The sequence below is a fragment of the Wyeomyia smithii genome, chromosome 1, assembly GCF_029784165.1.
Source record: "Wyeomyia smithii strain HCP4-BCI-WySm-NY-G18 chromosome 1, ASM2978416v1, whole genome shotgun sequence".
Lineage (NCBI taxonomy): Eukaryota > Metazoa > Arthropoda > Insecta > Diptera > Culicidae > Wyeomyia > Wyeomyia smithii.
In genome coordinates, this window is record NC_073694.1 from 48812415 (window position 1) to 48830771 (window position 18357).

At 40.8% G+C, this 18357-nt stretch overlaps 1 protein-coding gene across 1 annotated transcript in view; it reads left to right on the forward strand.

Annotated features, from left to right (window-relative positions):
• Positions 1–18357, forward strand: part of LOC129717529 (uncharacterized) — a 199475-nt gene that overhangs the window by 127568 nt on the left and 53550 nt on the right. Inside the window, exons 3-4 of the mRNA XM_055667500.1 lie at positions 11826–12195; positions 12257–12877. Coding sequence (XP_055523475.1) covers positions 12512–12877 — 366 coding nt within the window. The 5' untranslated portion in view covers positions 11826–12195; positions 12257–12511. The remainder of the gene's footprint in view (positions 1–11825; positions 12196–12256; positions 12878–18357) is intronic.

Genomic DNA, 18357 nt, shown 5'->3' on the forward strand with positions numbered 1-18357 from the left:
AGTCTCGGGGCATTACTTGCCGAGCTGCCAGTTGCGCATTGGTCGGTCCTGACAATGCGACTGAAGGGTTAACTCTATTTCCTTCGATTGGTCCCGGATGGGTCTGAATTCCCGAAAAAACATTAGCCGACGTTGGTCCCAACGGACCAACTAAATGGTTAATCCCAGCTCCATCGACCACCATGGATGTCGGTACTACAGATGGTCCAGTATACGGAAGTAATACTGGATAACCGGGCAAGGCGTTTGGGTAGCTTTGAATTCCCGGAAACAGACTTGCAGAGGTAGTGGTTGGAGGCAACTGTGGAGGACCATTAGAAGCTATCGAATACTGCATTGGGTTAATCGGTGCTAAGACAGGGCAATTCCCGTGCGCCGCCGGTGCTGGGTTAGAAGTAATCAAACCAGTTATACTTGAGCCTATTGCGTTCGCCATTGAATTTGAATAAAACGTCACCGGATGTTGAATTCCGTCACCGTTGGTCTAGGAACTGACTGCACTGTTGGCACCATCGAAACTATCAACGAAGACATGATTGGAGCTGTAGTAACAGAAGTGACTAAAATTCCACCCGCACTCGTCATTACTGTCACTGGAATCATTGAATTAGCCGATGCTTTGTTTGATGTACTTGTGGACATCGTTGGTACTACCAACGACTCGTAAGATTTCGCTAGAGCTGTAACACCACCTCCGGGAATTGGAATCGTTGGATCTAGCAAAACCATACCCTGGTTGAGTGGAACCATATTGTTCGAAGTCACTGCACCGATGGCAGAAACTGGCAAGGTACCCTTTAATCCAGACGCAGATGGCTTCGACTGTCCTAACGCATGCTTTTGGGTCTCCGTTGTGAGCCATTGTTCCATCATCTCGCGTCTCATCTTTACACTAACTCCGCTTTTTCTACTGCACGATTCCTTTTCCTCTCCTATTTGCATCAGCAATGCGTACTTTTGCCTCAAGTATTCTTGTTCGTTGTCAATCTGTTTCATTCTCATTTCTTCTTCCAGCCTGCGTATGCGTCGCTCTTCTTCCATACGCTTTTTCTTTATCTTCTGTTGCTCCTCGAGAAGTTGTAAACTTAGCTGCAGTTTCTGTGACACCCTACTGCTCTTGCTGACCGACGATTCATTGAACGATACAGCAGACTTTGATGCTGCATCCCAGTTTGCCATGCAATCACTGCACTTCCAACTCCTATCCGGTTCGGCGATAGATTCACTCACACCCGCGCACTGGAAGTGTACCCACGAATTACAAACGTCACAACACACCATACCTTCTTGCACGTCGATACGATCGTACTTTTTGCAATATTTTGCATTGGTGACGGAAGCCGCATCCCCGGATAAATTATCGTTAAAGTCTGACATTTCGAGAGCGGGCCTATTCTCCTAACAGCTAATCAACTATGTTTATTTACTATACTTATAATTAGCAGCTCACGACCGACGATGATGACAGAATAAAATAGAGTACTGACTTTATTTACTGCACTTCGAATTCGTACTCGATGCTGCACTCCAACCTGTCAGTAGTAAATCGTTGAAAAAAATCCTCTTCCAAGTGGTATCCGAAACGGCAACCTCCGACGGGTAACGAATCATCCAACTCAGGATGAATAACTTTGTAGAATGTTCCCGACGTCGAAACAAACACCGTCCTTTTAGTTGCTCACTTAGCAGCTACAAAGCTGTAATATATTTTAAGTTCTAACAAAGTGTTAATGATAATTTATAATTTCTTACTTATTCAGTGTTTCTCTAATCCTTCTACTAATCCCTCCTAGCTTTCAGGAAAACCTTCTGTTTCTTCTCTTTTCAGGTCCACCAGCGATGAACAACGATTAGCGGTAAGTATTTCCTGTATGTTTTAGGTTACGTTACAGGTAAGTATAAGTTTATAATTATTTTCAGCAACGTACCTTCGCCTTCTAACCTGCTTTATATCTATACCACTTACTACGTGGTGAGCACAACTAAATTTAATAATGTTCCGGACTGTGGAACGACTGTTTGTAACAATATAATTAATTTGTTTAATTTGCGACTGAGATGTGCTTTCACATACTATAGAAACTAAATCAACGATGACGTTTACGGATGTTTACATCCTAATTGTCATTTTGTTCGCTCGGCCCTTTTCGCTCGATATGAAACGGTTTGTTGTTCACCCCCTTTTCGCCGCAACGGGGGGTTTCGGCGACATCTGTATTTAATCGTACTGGACTGCTTTTCGGTGACCGCAGGAACCTTTTTTTAAGCTTTCTGTGTTATACCCATTCCATGCAGATACTTTTTGACTGTTTTTGGATCAACCTGATATTTCTTGCCCAGCTCGCGATATGATTTCGCCGACCGACCAGCTGTTTCCGACTTCAATGTCGCTCAAACTGGAACACTTCACTTTCGGATTTTTCTTTATTTTGATCACAAAATTTAAAAATCAATTTACGTCGGTCTTCTTCCGAAAACGCCATTTAGTCTACTAAGCGTCACTCGACAGAATCGACCGGTCGTGTTGCCAGTTATATAAAAGTAGTTCTTCAATTTGTAAAAGACGATTTTTCGATTTGTGCAGCACTTTGAAATAGTAAATCAATTAAAAAATTGTTCGGATTTTTTTCCACAAACGTTAATCAGACTGTAATCGTGTCTGTAATGTTTTAAAATGGAAAATCACGAAACTTCATTATCTCAAAACCAACACAATCTATTTGAACAATATTGGTATCAAATGAACAGGCTTGTTAAGGAGTAACTAATAAATTTTATAATGATTGAACATGTGGTTCAAAGGTTGTGAGAAGAAATGTGTTCCGTAGGCTTTTCTAATTCACGCGTTTTCCCAAAAATGGCTGGACTAAGTTCAACAATTTTAGTTCCCATTTCATTTAATTATAATCGGACTATTATTTCAACCGTTATGTATTGAACTGTAAAAACAACGAAAGTTTATTATCTCAAAGGTAACACGACTTATTTGAACTTAACTGATGTGTGTAAAAAGTGTCATACAAACGGGTTATTTCAAACTTACAAGCAATGAATATATCAACAAAAAGTAATAGAAAGTATCGGAATTTAAAGACTATTTAAAACCGCTGCTGCTTTGATCAAAATATGTGGCTTTAAAATAAAAATCAATTCTAGTTTTGTACTATTTGTACTTTGCCGGTATTGCTGGTGATTGAGGTTTTCGAAGTTCAGAGTCATTTCTTTTATTTCGTTATTTCTTTAGCACAAATATTACACTCCTTATTGATTTTTTATTTTTTGTTATTAAGTGTTAATTTATTTTAAATTATTTTTTTAAATTTTATTTTTTTTCATCTTTTTCTATCATTTTGCTATTACTTATTTCTGTTTTAATATTCTTTTTATTTTTTATTTATCTTAATTTTCCATTTTTTTAATTTTTTTTAATTTTTCATTTTCTGAATCAATTAGGGAACGTCCAACAATTGCGCAGAACCAGTGCTGCAAACTTTCACCGTCATGAAATGATTTCCAGTTGAGATTGGAATCTTTGAACTTCAACTTTCAACGAACGAGCTGAGAACGAAAGAGACTTTCAGCTCCAATCAGTTGACAGTGATAGTAGCACTTCTGTGATGTCGCACACGCTGTGTTGCTTCAGCGATGTCTATGCGGTTGAGAATGTAGAATGTAGATATAGTTAATCGACTTCATACAATGAATTGGCTCAAATCTGATAATTTCGATATTAAATCAGCCATCTCATTTCTTTCAATGACAGGACTTTCATTTAAAATTGACGCCGCTGACACTCGAAGGTCGCAGAACAAAAATGAGTATTTTCGAACCATCTTCTGTAACTTATTTTGTAAAGATTCTAAAAAATTTCCCATGGGTTGCAACGTTACGTATTTTATGGTCGTTTACTAACAACATTTCAGATTAGTCATACAGTCATACCTCGATATAAGGCTACTTTATTTTGATTTTCGTTACGTTATATCGACTGTTAATGGTTACTTAGAGATGCGCGGAATCCTGTTTCCCATCAACCAGCAGTATTTTAAAACCTTTCTTATGCACATTTAGGAAAATTTTCAACAAACAAAAATTTTTTTTCTATTGTGCAAAACTGTGAATGATTACTCAAAGATGCGTGAAAACCTATTTTCCATTACCTATTGGTATTTTCAAATGTTATTGGTTACTCAAAGATGCGCGAAAACTTATTTCCCATCACCTATCAGTATTTTCAAACCTTTCTTATGCACATTTTCGAAAGAATTTTTTTTTTATTTAAAGCAAAACTGTGAATAGTTACTCTACGATGCGCGAGAACCTATTTCATTTCGCCTATCAGTATTTTTAAACCTTTCTTATGCCCATTTAGAAAAATTTTCAACAAGCAAAATATATTTTTTTAACTGAAAGACTGGTAATGGTTACTCAAAGATGCGCGTAAACCTATTTTCCATCACCTATCAGTATTTTCAAACGTTTTTTATGACCATTTAGGAATATTTTCAACAAGATTTTTTTTTAATTAATGCAAAACTGTGAATCAGTTGCATTAAACTTTGGTCATCTTACTTGATCTATAAAAAGAAATTTCTCTACATTTTACTATTAATAAGTGTTCAAAGTTATGCTGAAAGTTCAAAAAATATCATCGTAATGCCAAATGGAAAGACCACTCGAAAAATGATAAAATACTACAAGGTATACAGCCCTAGGGTTGTATGAAATGGTGACGTGGGACTAAACACTGTAATTAGGGGATTTTTTGTTACAAAAGATACAGTGTCTGCAGACAGAATCAATGTGTTTGCTCAGCGACTGTACGTATTTTTATTGTCAGCCTCCCCTGGAAATCAATTTTTCGAAATATATTCAACAGCACTCGAAAGAATATTGTTTATATTTGGCGATTTTATGCCTGTAGTATTTTTTTGTGCAAACAACATATATTTGACAAGGCACAAGCATATCGTGCTTGTTAAAGAAGCACCAAGAATTTCTCGTAATGCGTCAAAGTCAGAATTAGCTCTATATCCTCAAAAACCAAATCCAATAATACTTACGTTATCATAATGAATGGTTTTGTCTTATTTAACTCTGATTAAATCAAATCTATAATATAGATTTTACTTTCAAAATAATATGGAAGCCCTTACAAAGGTTCAATAATTGGCAAACAAAAGAAGATATGTTAAACAAAATTATTAACTAGTTCCAGCAAAAAATCGTAGCAATCAATAATTCCATTTTTGTTTTTTGCTTGACAATTTTTTTCATTTGCCTACAACTACATTCGCTGTATTACGAAGACAGCTAATATATGTTTATTATGGTAAAACTTAGAATAATAATATATCATCTAACAATTTTGAAATGAAAAAAGAGATTCTGAATGAATCTTAGTAAATAAACCAAAAACTCAAAAGCATTCGCAGGCTCCTACTCTTCTATGAATTTATTTGGGAATTTGCTCTTTCGATACTATCAGGTCACGATTATTTAGTGGATATCGAAGATAAAATTAAATAAACATCCATTTTTTTTTATTCTCGCTTATTTTCCGTCGGTCTAGTTCCGCCACTGTTGTGGCCAATCACCGACGCCCAGGGAGGCGACTCCTCACCCAGGACCCTAACTCACGACCCATTTTTATTAACGGACCGGCGCCAACGGCTTTACTTCCTCATGCGATGGAAGGCGAGATCCCAGAGATTTTTCACCTCAGAAAATCTCCCGGTGTCGGCTAGGATTGAATCTAGACCAGTTGGGTTGTTTGTGAGTGGATCACGCCACCTCACAACCATCGACACCTATGTCGGCGGTGGGATTCGAACCCAGGCGTCGAGCGTGGTTGGCGGAGACGTTACCAACTACACTAGGCCCCCGCATCCATTGCAAACATTTACAATTCTTGTTGAATAATTCATGGTAATCATATTTATTAGATAAACTTTCAATCACCATCAGCAGCAGCATTGCAGTTTTTCATCGATTACACACGAATAGAAATGTACGAACAAACGTGTACTACTGCAATACGAATAGCACCGCTGCAGTACGCATAGAAGTGTACCGCTGAAATGTACGAATAGAAGAGTACCGCTACAATCATAGACGACGAGAGACCTGCGGCTCTTTACACTAATACTGTTGCTTTTACCGGCATATTTTCTATTAGCTATCTTAAAAATAAATCCCAGCTGACGATTAGCCTTAGAGATCATATCATCAAAGTGTGGGCGAAATGTGAGTGCACAATCAAAGTTTACACCAAGCTCACGGATGCGAGCTATCCGTTGCAATGTTATTATGTTGCACTTCTGAACGCTTAGTGCCAACTGATTCTTTGTGCACCATGCCTCGAATTCGTTGATCAAACGTTGTAGCTCCAGACAGTCGAATAAGGCCTTGACTACCGCGAATATTTTCACATCATTTGCGTAAAGTAGGTGACACCCAGGTGGCAGTAAAGAGGAGATTCCGTTGATGAAATGAGTGAAAAGCAGGGGACCTAAATTGGTTCCTTGTGGGACACCGAAGAGATTGGTTAAATATTCCGACTCTTCCAAACCAATGTTCACGCAAAGATCTTGGTCCTTCCGGAATGATTTCATCCATTTTGATTCATTCGCCTTATCCACGTTCCGTTCTCCAACTGCAGTTCATCGAAGATGGCACACAACACCTTCCGCTCGAAGACCGCAAGGGCGTGTTGGTCCTTCACAAGCATTGTCCGTATCTCATGCCCGTATAGGACTATCGGTCTCATCAGCGTCTTGTAGATGGTGAACTTGGTGCGGCGACGAATTCTACTTTACCGAAACGTCCTCCGAAGACCAAAGTGTGCATGATTTCCTGCCATAATGCGCCGATGGATTTCTCTGCTGGTCTCGTTGTCGGCAGTTAGCAGTGAGCCCAGATACACGAACTCATCGACCACCTCGATTTCATCACCACCAACTTGAATTCGAGGTGGGAGGTTAGCACTGTCTTTTCGTGAATCCCTTCCTTTCATATACTTCGTCTTCGATGCATTGGTGACAAGTCCAATCCGTTTGGCTTCAGCCTTTAGTCCGATGTACGTATCCGCCATCTTCACAAAGGTCCGAGCCACAATGTTGATAACGTCGGCGAAGCCAAACAGTTGAACCGACTTTTGGAATATCGTGCCACTCGTGTTAATCCTCGCTTTTCTACAGAAACCTTCAGGGCAATGTTAAACAGTAGGCACGGCAGACCATCACCTTGCCTCAAACCTCTTCGGGTTTCGAAGGGTTTCGAGAGTGCATCCGATACTCAAACTACACACGTCTATTGTCGCTTCGACCAACCGCGTTGGTTTGTCCGGAAATCCATAGTTGTGCATAATTCGCCATAGCTGATAGCCATAGCATAACCTGCTGAACCGCAAATATCTGATCCGTGGCAGCGTGGGCACCCATGAATCCCGCCTGGTAGTGCCCTGCGAACTGTTGCGCAAAAGGTGATAGTCGACGACAAAGTATTTGGGAGAGTACCTTGTAGGCGGTGTTCAGAAGAGTGATTGCCCGACAATTGTAACACTCCAGCTTCGCCCTTTTGTAGATCGCCTTTTTTGTAGATGGGACACACAGTCCACTCCCCCATCCACATCTCCGGTACCCGTTCCTCCTCTCAAATCTTGACAATAACCCAGTGCACGGCTCTAGCCAGTGTTTCTCTACTGTATTTCAACATCTCGCTGGGAAGTTGGCCCACTCTAGCAGATTTCTTGTTTCTCAATCGGCCAATCTCCTCCTCCACCTTCAGGAGATAGGGGGCTGAAATCCTTTAGCTTTCTATTCGAAACTGTGGTGAGTTTGGTGGATTAATCCTTTTGTCAATAATATCAATATTACTCTGCTTTTACCATTTCAATACATCCCGGGCGTAGTGGCAGCTAGCTAGATCGGGCCAGAACTTTACGGGGCCTTCGTGTGACTGGATGAACGGCAAAACAATCTCCTGAAAAGACTTTTCCTTGTAAACTTGTCCATTCATGATTGCTCCAGTCAGTGATGAAAACTTTTGTCTTCTTTCCACAGCTACAGATGGCTTTACAAATCATCAACTTGCTGGCTAATTTATCGGCGAAAACAAATTTGAACCATTTGAACCATTTTGAAGTATGTTTCGTCGTCCATCAAAATACAGCCGTTGTACTCTGTCAAGACTTGCCCGTCTTGCTCGGGTTTTGGCAACCAGGTTCTGTTTCAGTGTCCTGTTGGGTTGTTTGCTGGCATGTAACGACCGCAATCCTTCACGCATACATATTCGACGAGCTGTACTATGTGCTGCATTGAACCATTTCACCAAATCACGGAGGGAGACCCCAGGATTATTCCAAACTACCCTGATGACCTTCGCTCGTAATTTTCGGCCCAATGTTCCACTTCTACGTTAGGTTTGTTTAGCGTATTCACAGTCGATTTCGGTAGCTTGAGAGCCTTGACGATCATTCCCCCTGACCATGCTGGGTTTTCAACGTAGTGTGCACAAATTTTTCTCGTCTCTCGCGTTCCATTTTGGATAACTTGTTAACGCGTGTACCGATAATGACGAAATTTTCACCACTAATAGCGAATTTTTTTATTCCACTAGCTCACCTCATTTTGACCTGGAAGCAACCTAACTGCTGTCAAAAGCCTTTTTTATTCGCTCGATTCTGACCCAGTTTTGACCTTGCGTGCTACCCGAGCCGCACTGTAAAATTTGTCAGATTCAACCCACCATCGCACGTGCTTAGTTCGTAAACAATTATCTGGCATCTCTTTCTTACTTGTGTCGTAAATCGCGATGTCGTTGCTTCATTCCTCGGCAGATTTGCCCTGCCCTAGTGGAATAAAGAAATTCGCTTTATGTAAACCAATGTCCCAGATTAAAACACTGTAAATATTTTCTGGGTACGACAACTAGAGGCGCTGCAGTAAATAAAAGGGAACGGCCAAATAGAGATAAGTGATTTTTCACACACACTTTTATCACTTTTTACCATTTTTGGTCGATTATATTCAGCAACTTCTTCCGGTTTCTGATCACGAATGAAAAAATTCATTCGGAAACAGGTTTAAAACATATAATGAGTGTTCAACTGAATATTTCTCCAGCTGCTAAAAACATAACATTGCAAACAAAACAGCTATTTGTGAATATTTTCCTCAACTAGTGGCACTATTATATTCGTACGTAAAAAGGTCAATACTAAGTGACGCATACAACTGAGCCCTAGGGAAGACCTTATCAGCCCAGCTCAGTCATGCTGCTTGCTGTTATCGATCCATCCGCGTTATTTCTTCCATGCAACTCGTTCCGGTTATGAGTCTATTAAATAAAGAAGTAAGCAGTCTTGATTTACCACCTGAACGTCGTTAGGATCAACAGTTCTTTCTCGGAGTACCAAGCGGCATTCAGCCAGATTTTTCGCGGTATGACTGCGTCGTGTGCTACCTCTAAGCTGTTGAAACTGATAGTTTCAGCTGTTTGCTAATATCTGGCAGATTCAAAGATTGGTACAATATGTAGCACCGGATCAGTACGGTTTCACGTCTAAACGCTCAACAACATTCAATCAACCTGGTTCACATCGTTTCAATGGTGAACAAGTTGATGCAATTTTCACCATGGGCGGCATTTTATGGAATGAATCATCAGATTGCAACAGCCAAACTTGACAAACTTGGTATGAATGATCCTTTCTCCTTCGGTCCGGCGTTCCTCAGGGAAGTCATCTTGGATCATTTCTATTTCTGCTGTACATGAATTATGTCAACTTTATTCTCAGCCCGTATTTCCAGGCAAGTACGCGAGAGTTTTCCAGATACTTCTGCCTTTGAAATGTCTCGTAGTCTGTAAAACAGTGTGGATGAATTTGTCCTAAAATTTAGCCCTAATTTCACCAATCAGCCATCAGCCATGCAACAAGGAACTGCTAGAGCCAGTCGTGATCCTCAAGACCAACTACCTTAGTTGTAGTGTAACCTGCAACCAATGTCGTCCTGGTACTGTGATCGGAGTCGTGGCAGAGCTCTCTCAGCCTGTACTTCCAGTGATTCAGTGTAAAACTGTTCTCGAATTTGAGATTGGACGTTCAATTGATCAATTGGAGCATATTGTAAACGTTCGGCTATGAACGGTTTATTTAGTTTTTAGATTAGAATCAGATGTCTATCATATGATTGTTGGTGTTAGTTATGTTCTTCCTTTAAAGAGATTCTTATTCAAGTTATTGTTAATATTGATCGATAAAAAGAGAAGGTTTTGTATCTGTGGGAGGTTCTACAGGTTATCTATTCTGGCATATGCGGATGACATACTCCTGATCTGCTTTGGAGAAACAATGCCGGCTCTCCTCCGGAAGACCCAAGACGCAATCAGAGCGAATAGGACTGCTGCTAGACCGAAAACTAACATACAAGCAGTATTTTAAAGAGCAGATTAAAGAACGCTGCCAAACTAACTGTACCGCTGTATGTACCTTCACAGAACAATATCTGTTCGTCGAACAAATAGTATTCGACGAGCAAGGCTGAAAGTCGCAAAAGTTGGGCTCCAGGGTTCTTTATGGACTGCAAATCGAATGCAGTGCCTCCAAAGAGCTTATCGCTCTACTCGGAAGGATTGTGTCAAATCTGCTTCCGTCTATTCCAACATTTGCCACTCATGCAGAATTGGGTGCGCTTCCGTTGAACATGTTAGTCAATCTTGCCACCGGTCCTTTGTCAATATCGAGCCGGACTTTGCCGGACTTCATGAAAGAACCAGAACAAAGCACTGTTGCCAACTGTACAGATTTATCTGAAAATTTACAGGTACACATTCTCTACCGTACTGCTTGCAAATTGTTGTGAAAAAGAACAGATTAGTATAAATTGGTTAGAAAAGATTGGAATAAACTTTGTAACAGACTCTGCAACGGTACAATGAATGCGATCTTTTAAACCACACACTTAGAATTTACTGCCGAATCTCGGCAATTTATTGCCAAGAACGGCACCGCTGACTGCTCGGTTAAAAAAATAACAAATGTCATTTATTTTCGTAATAAAACAGCATGTGTGCATATGTACTTATTCAATTGTTTAATGTTTGTATGAAATAAAAGCAACATGTAATATTATACCTCATAAATTTAAAACAAACTCACAACATAACTGTGCCTAACTGAGAAAATGCCACAGTTTAACCTTAAATCAGCAGGTGGTGTGCACCCGGTTTGCCACCTGTTTAAAGTTTCCGATGATTATAAACCCCAGCTGTGCGGTATCGTTCGCACCATCAGGAGTTAATATCAACGCATCATGCCTTCCCTTATGAAAGTTGCTCTCTGAACGACTGCACCGTAATACACTATCGCGAATCAAGCTGCAACGCTATAGCCATCATCATCATAATCATCACCATCATCGGTTTTCCGGCAGTGTAAACAAAGCCGGATGAAGCACGTGCGTATCAATCGCCACTTACCCAATAGGTCCCCACCGCAACCGCCTTGCGGGGGATGCTGTTCAAAAGGAACCACCCTTTATCGGAGTGCGCTTTGAAGCCATGTTATTCGCTATTAAATTTACTGTTGCCGGCTGGCTGCTGTCACACCCGTTGCCGCATTTCTATTCCATCGCGAGCGCGAAGGACGATTCTGTGGAAATTTATTGGAAAATTTCCGTCGTCACTTTCCGATGAGAGGTGATAGCGGTCTTTGATTGATGGATGAACTTTTCCATTGCTTGTGTTGAATTGAATTTGAACGTTTACTGTAATGGTTCCCACACCGAATCTGAACCAAGATTTCCCTTTATCTTTTATTACAGATAGATGTGGGGGTGACATCGAGATGGGCCAGGGGCTCGAACCGCTAACCGCAGATCTTTGTCTGTCCTTCCGGTCGCAGCCCCCCCAGCTTCCGTCTCGCACTGATTTCTTCGAGCAATCGAAGAAGAAAGACGGATTCAAAGCGATAGCAAACAGCACCACAATCGGAGCGACAGCACTACAACTACTATTAACTGTGCAGAGGAAAACCAGTGGAAAGCGAAGCCACACGAAACCATCAGCGTCAGCAAGCATAAACAGTACACGCAATCGGAACAAACCGAAGAAGCCAGGATAGTTGCCCCCCAGCAGACCGTACACAGTCTCAAGCACACTGCAGTCGACTTGCTGTGCTTTCAATGCTACTAGGTAAGAAACTAACTCTGCTAACGAATTTCCGATTGTAACCACTGGTTTCCTGCTTCCACAGACTTTACTTCTAACGCCCACACGATGGAGTTCGGCTGAGTCTCTACCCCAATGCATCTACTGAAGCCAACATCAACTTAGTGCCTCTCACGGGGTGGCACTATAGTAAAAAAAAAAAAAAAAAAAAACAAAACACCAACAACAACCGATAGCTACTTTTACTATTACACACCGATACTACTGAAACGCTGAAGCCGTAACGACACTCTCCAGCGGGGGCTCTCAAAACAGCCACAAAGTGTTGCCTCTGGTGGCCATGGAACCGCCTGGTGTGCTGCCACCGGACCGCGATGGAGTCAAACTTCTACAGCAGCAGCACAGTCTACAGCAACCTCAGTCACCTCCACCGACAATGGTCCTGGCGGCAGCAGCAACAACAACATCGCAACAACTTCAGCAAACGCAGACCTACTCACAGCCTCAACCAACACAGCTACAGCTGCAACCATACAATCCCACACAACTACAACTAATCTCCTCGCCACCGACGGCTAGCCAACAGCAGTTGATCCTCTCGGCCACCACCCCGACTCCGTTGAACAACCAGGCCGGTAGTGGCGCCATCACTGCTAACGTGCAGACCGGGATCGAGCGGCTTTCGCGGCCGATGGCTTTTGATAAGGTAGGATTTGTTTTGTTTTGGGATACCTTCCTATATACAAATATTTACTTTTGGATGACTATGCAGAAACAGATTTGCTATGTAAAAATAAAACGATGACAGACTATTGAAATCTCTACTCGAATAATCGTCGCCGCTGAACGAGCTACTCTTCAGAGTTTCGTGGTTTAACAACCGCGTATACACTGGCGCTGCTGTCGAGATAACTGATTCGATGGCGTGGCGATTGTATTTGATTGTGGTTACGTTATTTGCGGTCATTTTATAAGACATTATTAGACATTTAGGTACCTTTTTATGGACTAGAAGATGTGACACAGTAATCAATTACTGTCAACAAAGTCAACAATTATTTTGTCAACATAATTCCGTTAATAGTGTTCAATTGATGGTTAAATGCAGCCGGTCAAAAATAGCGGATTTTAAGGTCCTCATCCTATTACTTCTGCATTACAGTTGAAAAATATTAATTTTTTCAAGAGCTCGGCTGGTATCAACAATATCAACGCAAAAGAAGTACAATATTACCTTCATGTCATTGGACACGACAAGCTGGACCTTGTTAATGAATCATTGCAAATGGCAACACGTGCCTAAAATTTGGAAGATATAATTTCTGGTACCTTTATACCCAACTGGGACGGATGAAGCCGAAGGGTTCCGGCCTCTTAATATGTTGCACACATAAGAGAAAACTCTAGTTGGAAATGGCCAGCTGTTGCATTATTAAACTAGTAACTATTTGCTAATCCCAGAGCAATGAGGCTTGAGAGAGAAGGTACTCTTGCGAATCTGCATTAAACTGGTGTTGACAAAATTTGGATGGGGTTTTGCAACCTAAGCACTTGCTATCTGCGTTATGACGTTTTAATTTCTTTTGGTTTTCCAATATAAAGGTCTGAACAGCAATTCAGATGTAAATCTGAAAAATAAATTATTTGAATGATTTCAATGCTGGCAGTGTTGTCAGCAAAACATCATTGCATAGGACGCTAGAGGCCAAGCAACTGAATGTTTTCCATTTATTCAATGAGTCAGAAACAGAATTCTGACGACTGCGAAGCAGCGTAGAAATTCAAAATGAATAACTAGGCGCTTGAGTGAAAGCCGGCAGCAGCGGTGCTTCCAGGGGCGAATCAATGAAAACATTCACGAGCTAAGGTTGTCCAGAAAAATAATTCAATTATGCTAATACCAGGTTCATTTGATTCATCACCTTCCGCATTGGGATTTTCCTAATAGACAGTGCAAATTGCATTGCTGAATAAATAACGACGATAATTCGGTCGATTTACCTTTTCGTGTAAATCCCTTCGAAGGTCTATAATATCGATCCAGCAAAAAGTGAGTGGAGAGATGGGCCAAGAAATGCTTCGTGCGTAGTACAACCCGATTCAATTACACAAGTTTTACAGAAACAGCTGCCAATAAAGTTTGTCGGCAGTTTTGGACATGTTTTCTTGACCTTCTTTTCTACAACTCAATCAATTTGCTCAACAAATAAGTAACCCAACATTCGACCTCGGTGAATATTTGAACATCCCTCTTCTTTGAGCTAAGGTAAATCGGGGACATTCCATCCATAAATAGTAACGGGAACCACATGCTAAATCATGCCTCCTTGCATGATGCCTTTCTATTAGCATATCAAGCTAAACGCACATAATTAACAATTTTACGAAGCATTACAGCAGCCACACAAAAACAGCTTCCGTGTCACGGCACAAAGTTTCACACACATACACGGGCGCCGAATTGTTACCAGAAGATTAATTTCCTGTGCGCTGCAATCAGTGGAGGACAAGTTAAACAATGGCACCGCTGACACGTACTGTTCAGCTTTCGGTGATATACATTTTAAAATGAAATTAATTCAGTGCACAACTCTCGCTAGAATATATTTTCTGATGCGAGAAAATCAAAGAGTTATTTTCGAAATAATCAATGAAAAAGCATTTGTCTTTATTCGTGGAAGAAGGTTCTTTAATATCTCAACTGAATTTTTTGAGTCGACACAATTTATAAGAGGTAAAATATTTTTAGGGGTAACCTTAGCAATACTAAAAAAAACTAAATTCTTTCGCGAATGCTGCTTTGCTATCTATTTGTTGACTTACGTAATTAATGTGCTCGACACATCTATAGAATTGCGAATGAAATTGATCAATGGCCCAATTATTAGATTGTTGATTCAAGGGAAAATATTTTGAGTGTGACGAGCCATCAACACAGAGAACAGATTGCCAAGTGCAGAACAAATAGTGGGTAAAAATGGGTGTGTGTGCAGTTCTAGCAAAATATTTCTCGCCAGTTTAACCCTCTAGTGGCCAAGTTAATTTTTGGACGGACTTTTTTTAAGTACCTTTTGATTGAAGTTTTTTAGAGGTGTAACTGAAGACCGTCTAAAGGCGGCACTGGGCACTTGAAGGTCAAGTGCAAAACTGAATCATGATGGCGCTATTATTGCAAATTGCGATTTCATTTGATCTCCGAAGAACATCGAGAATGCTTGTCATTTGGCAATTGTATGTTGGATCGCAGCTTTAAAGTCTTTCCTACCTTCGTTCTCACAACCCGAGTAAAGTTAGATAACAACGCTCGAGGCATCTGAAAAACATAACTTGGCATTTTGGAATCATTTTGTTTCTCTTTGTTATCTGAGTATAGGATGCCGTGTTATATGATTTGGCTTACCTGATAACTGGGCATCACATTATGTTATCATTTTGCTCTCCAGCTTTATTCGTGAAATGAATGTTGCAAATAAACACACTAAAATAGTTCTACACAAAATTCAATTGTCATCGATGGGGAAAGACCTGTCGTCTCTGACAATATTCTAGTTCTGAAAAAGTTGTATAAGGAAATCCACTTTACGCCATTCTTCAAATCAATAACTCACCCAGAGAGACTAAATCTCACTATTCCTCTTGACCTACCGGGATCTCAATCTAATCTCTACACAATTCTCTGCAAACTTAAATCCACCGTTTATTCGCAGAGAAAGAAATCACCCAACATCCCTGGCCCAGGATCCGGACAAATTTCGACTAACCACAATTAAGTTCATCGGAGGAAACGGCACTCCATATATTCAACGAAAAAATCTTTTATCGCAATCTCTGCCTAACATCGGTCATCGGTCGCTAGCTATAACTTTCTCCAATCTTTCTGTCTGATATTTTCATATGAGCAGAACAGCTGATCAGCCAGACCAAGCGCCATCGAACAGAACAAGTAATATTCAGACGGGACACAAAATCTATCGGGTGAGGAAGGGCATCCCATTTGAGCGTTTTTATGTAAAATTTAACTACTTTGGCAGTATGAGGTCGAGCGGTGTCATGCAGTAGCATCACTTTTCCGTTCCTTTGCTCGTGACGTGACCGTTTTTCTCGCAGTGCTAGGCCAAATCGCATCAATTGAAGTCGAAACCCTTGCCCAGTGATGGTTTCGGTCGGTTTTAACAGAACATAATAAATAACATCGACCTGGTCCCATCAAATACACAGCGTAATTTCCGCGACGTCTATATTCAGCCAACCCATTGATGTAGAAACAAGACCGGGTAGTTCCTATGACTTTCTTCACTTTGGCTTGCTGTAAAGAATCCATTTTTTATCACCCGTCACGAAGCGAGGAAGAAGGTCTTGTTTTGACGTAGTAATACGTCTTACGGCAACATTGGGGTGCAAATTGAAAAACCGAGCAGGACACAAAATTATCCGCTTTCGAATGCTTAAAACTCAATCATTCACTAACGGACTTCCTTCATTGTTATAGCAGATTGAAAAATTAGCTGCGCATCCACCAGAAGGCTAAAAATTGTGATTATGTGACACTTACTGCTGTACTATTGAAAAATGTAGAGGCTTGTTGAACGCATGTTTCGACCAATCAGAGCTGAAAACATGACTATAAAGCGAAGCCTTGGTGCTTCATTCCGTATCGGAACTCGGCCTTCTGTTTATTATACACAGACTTCGCAGTCAACTGTTAAGTGTACAGGACAATTGCGGGGCTAGCGCTACGATCCTACTGCCACTAACAGTCTCTCGACTCGAACCTACGACGACTGGCTTGTTAGGCCAGCATCGTACCTTGAGACCAGCTGGGAGACATGGCTATATATCAGGTGAAACTCTCAGTGTCAGTCGATTTGACTTTGTAAATGATACATTGTTGTGCTCCTCGCTGGAGTGCACAAAGACGAACCCACCGGAAGTATAAATCTTAGTAGTCACGTATAGAAGCTAGCATGCAGGAATTTAGTTTACATTGTATAACCAATCACCGCACTACAGTGGGCAGGCGTTTTGACGTAAGCATCAGAAACACAAAATCGATCCAGAAGCATCGCAGCACTCCTAACTTATCATCATTTCTATTTAAAATTGCGTAAACGGCACTTCCTTTTTTTGGTATTTCTTAGCTATTTTCCAGTATTTTTAAAAACGGCAACAAGCATCTATAAGTCTACCTATACTATAGTAATACGTAAAAAAAAAACGAAATATGATAATTTGATGCTTACGTCAAAATCCAAGCCCATGGCAGTGCTGCAGTATGAGGACGGTATACTGGAAACTCGCTCGATCTGCAGCAAGCGAGCAGTGGCTGATTCAATGATTGAAAAACATAAAATGGCACTCGGTTCTGTCTGGTCGCACGCCGACCGCTTGTGATATATGTTGTTTGCTTGATAACAGTGTGTGTGTGAAGAAAAAACAAGAGAACTAGAATATCCCCGTGTCATCCACTAATGGCATTCTAAATTTGCAATACAAACTTTGCGGTATCACTATTGTAAAACAGCAATTGTACTTTTGAGCGCCCTAAAATCATATAATAAAGGAAGTTGGAATTCCTTCCTTTTACCCATCACATGTGTCACATGTTTTATTTTTCTTGCCATTTCATAGTCTAAGATTTGTTGTTTGCTTTACACGCCCACCGGAAGAATAACTTACAGTAGTCAAGTATAAAAGTAGCATGCAGAAATTTAGTATTCATTGTCTATCCGATCACTGATGCAAGAGGATGATTTACTGTGGACTGGATAAATATAAGGATTTTCAAATATCTCACTGTCTTCCATAGCAGGCGAACTAACAGAGGAAACCGGAGCACCGCACACTGGTGATTGTAGAACGCCTATCACAGGGCAAGATTTTGAATCTCCTGTCTATGTGGGAAGCACCATCATATAGGCATTAGAGATGGTCGGGTTTGGCTTTTTTCAAACCCGTACCCGACCCGTACCCGAATTTTTTTTCGGTTAAAACCCGAACCCGACCCGAACCCGAAACTTTTTTTTTCGATCAAACCCGAACCCGACCCGAACTCGAAAATTTTATTTTTGTGAAACCCGAACCCGAAACTGTGAAACCCGAACCCGACCCGAACCCGAGATTTTTTTTGAGGGGGTAGATTTTTTGTACCACTTTGACGCTGCCCTGTGGCTTCGAGCCTCGAATGGT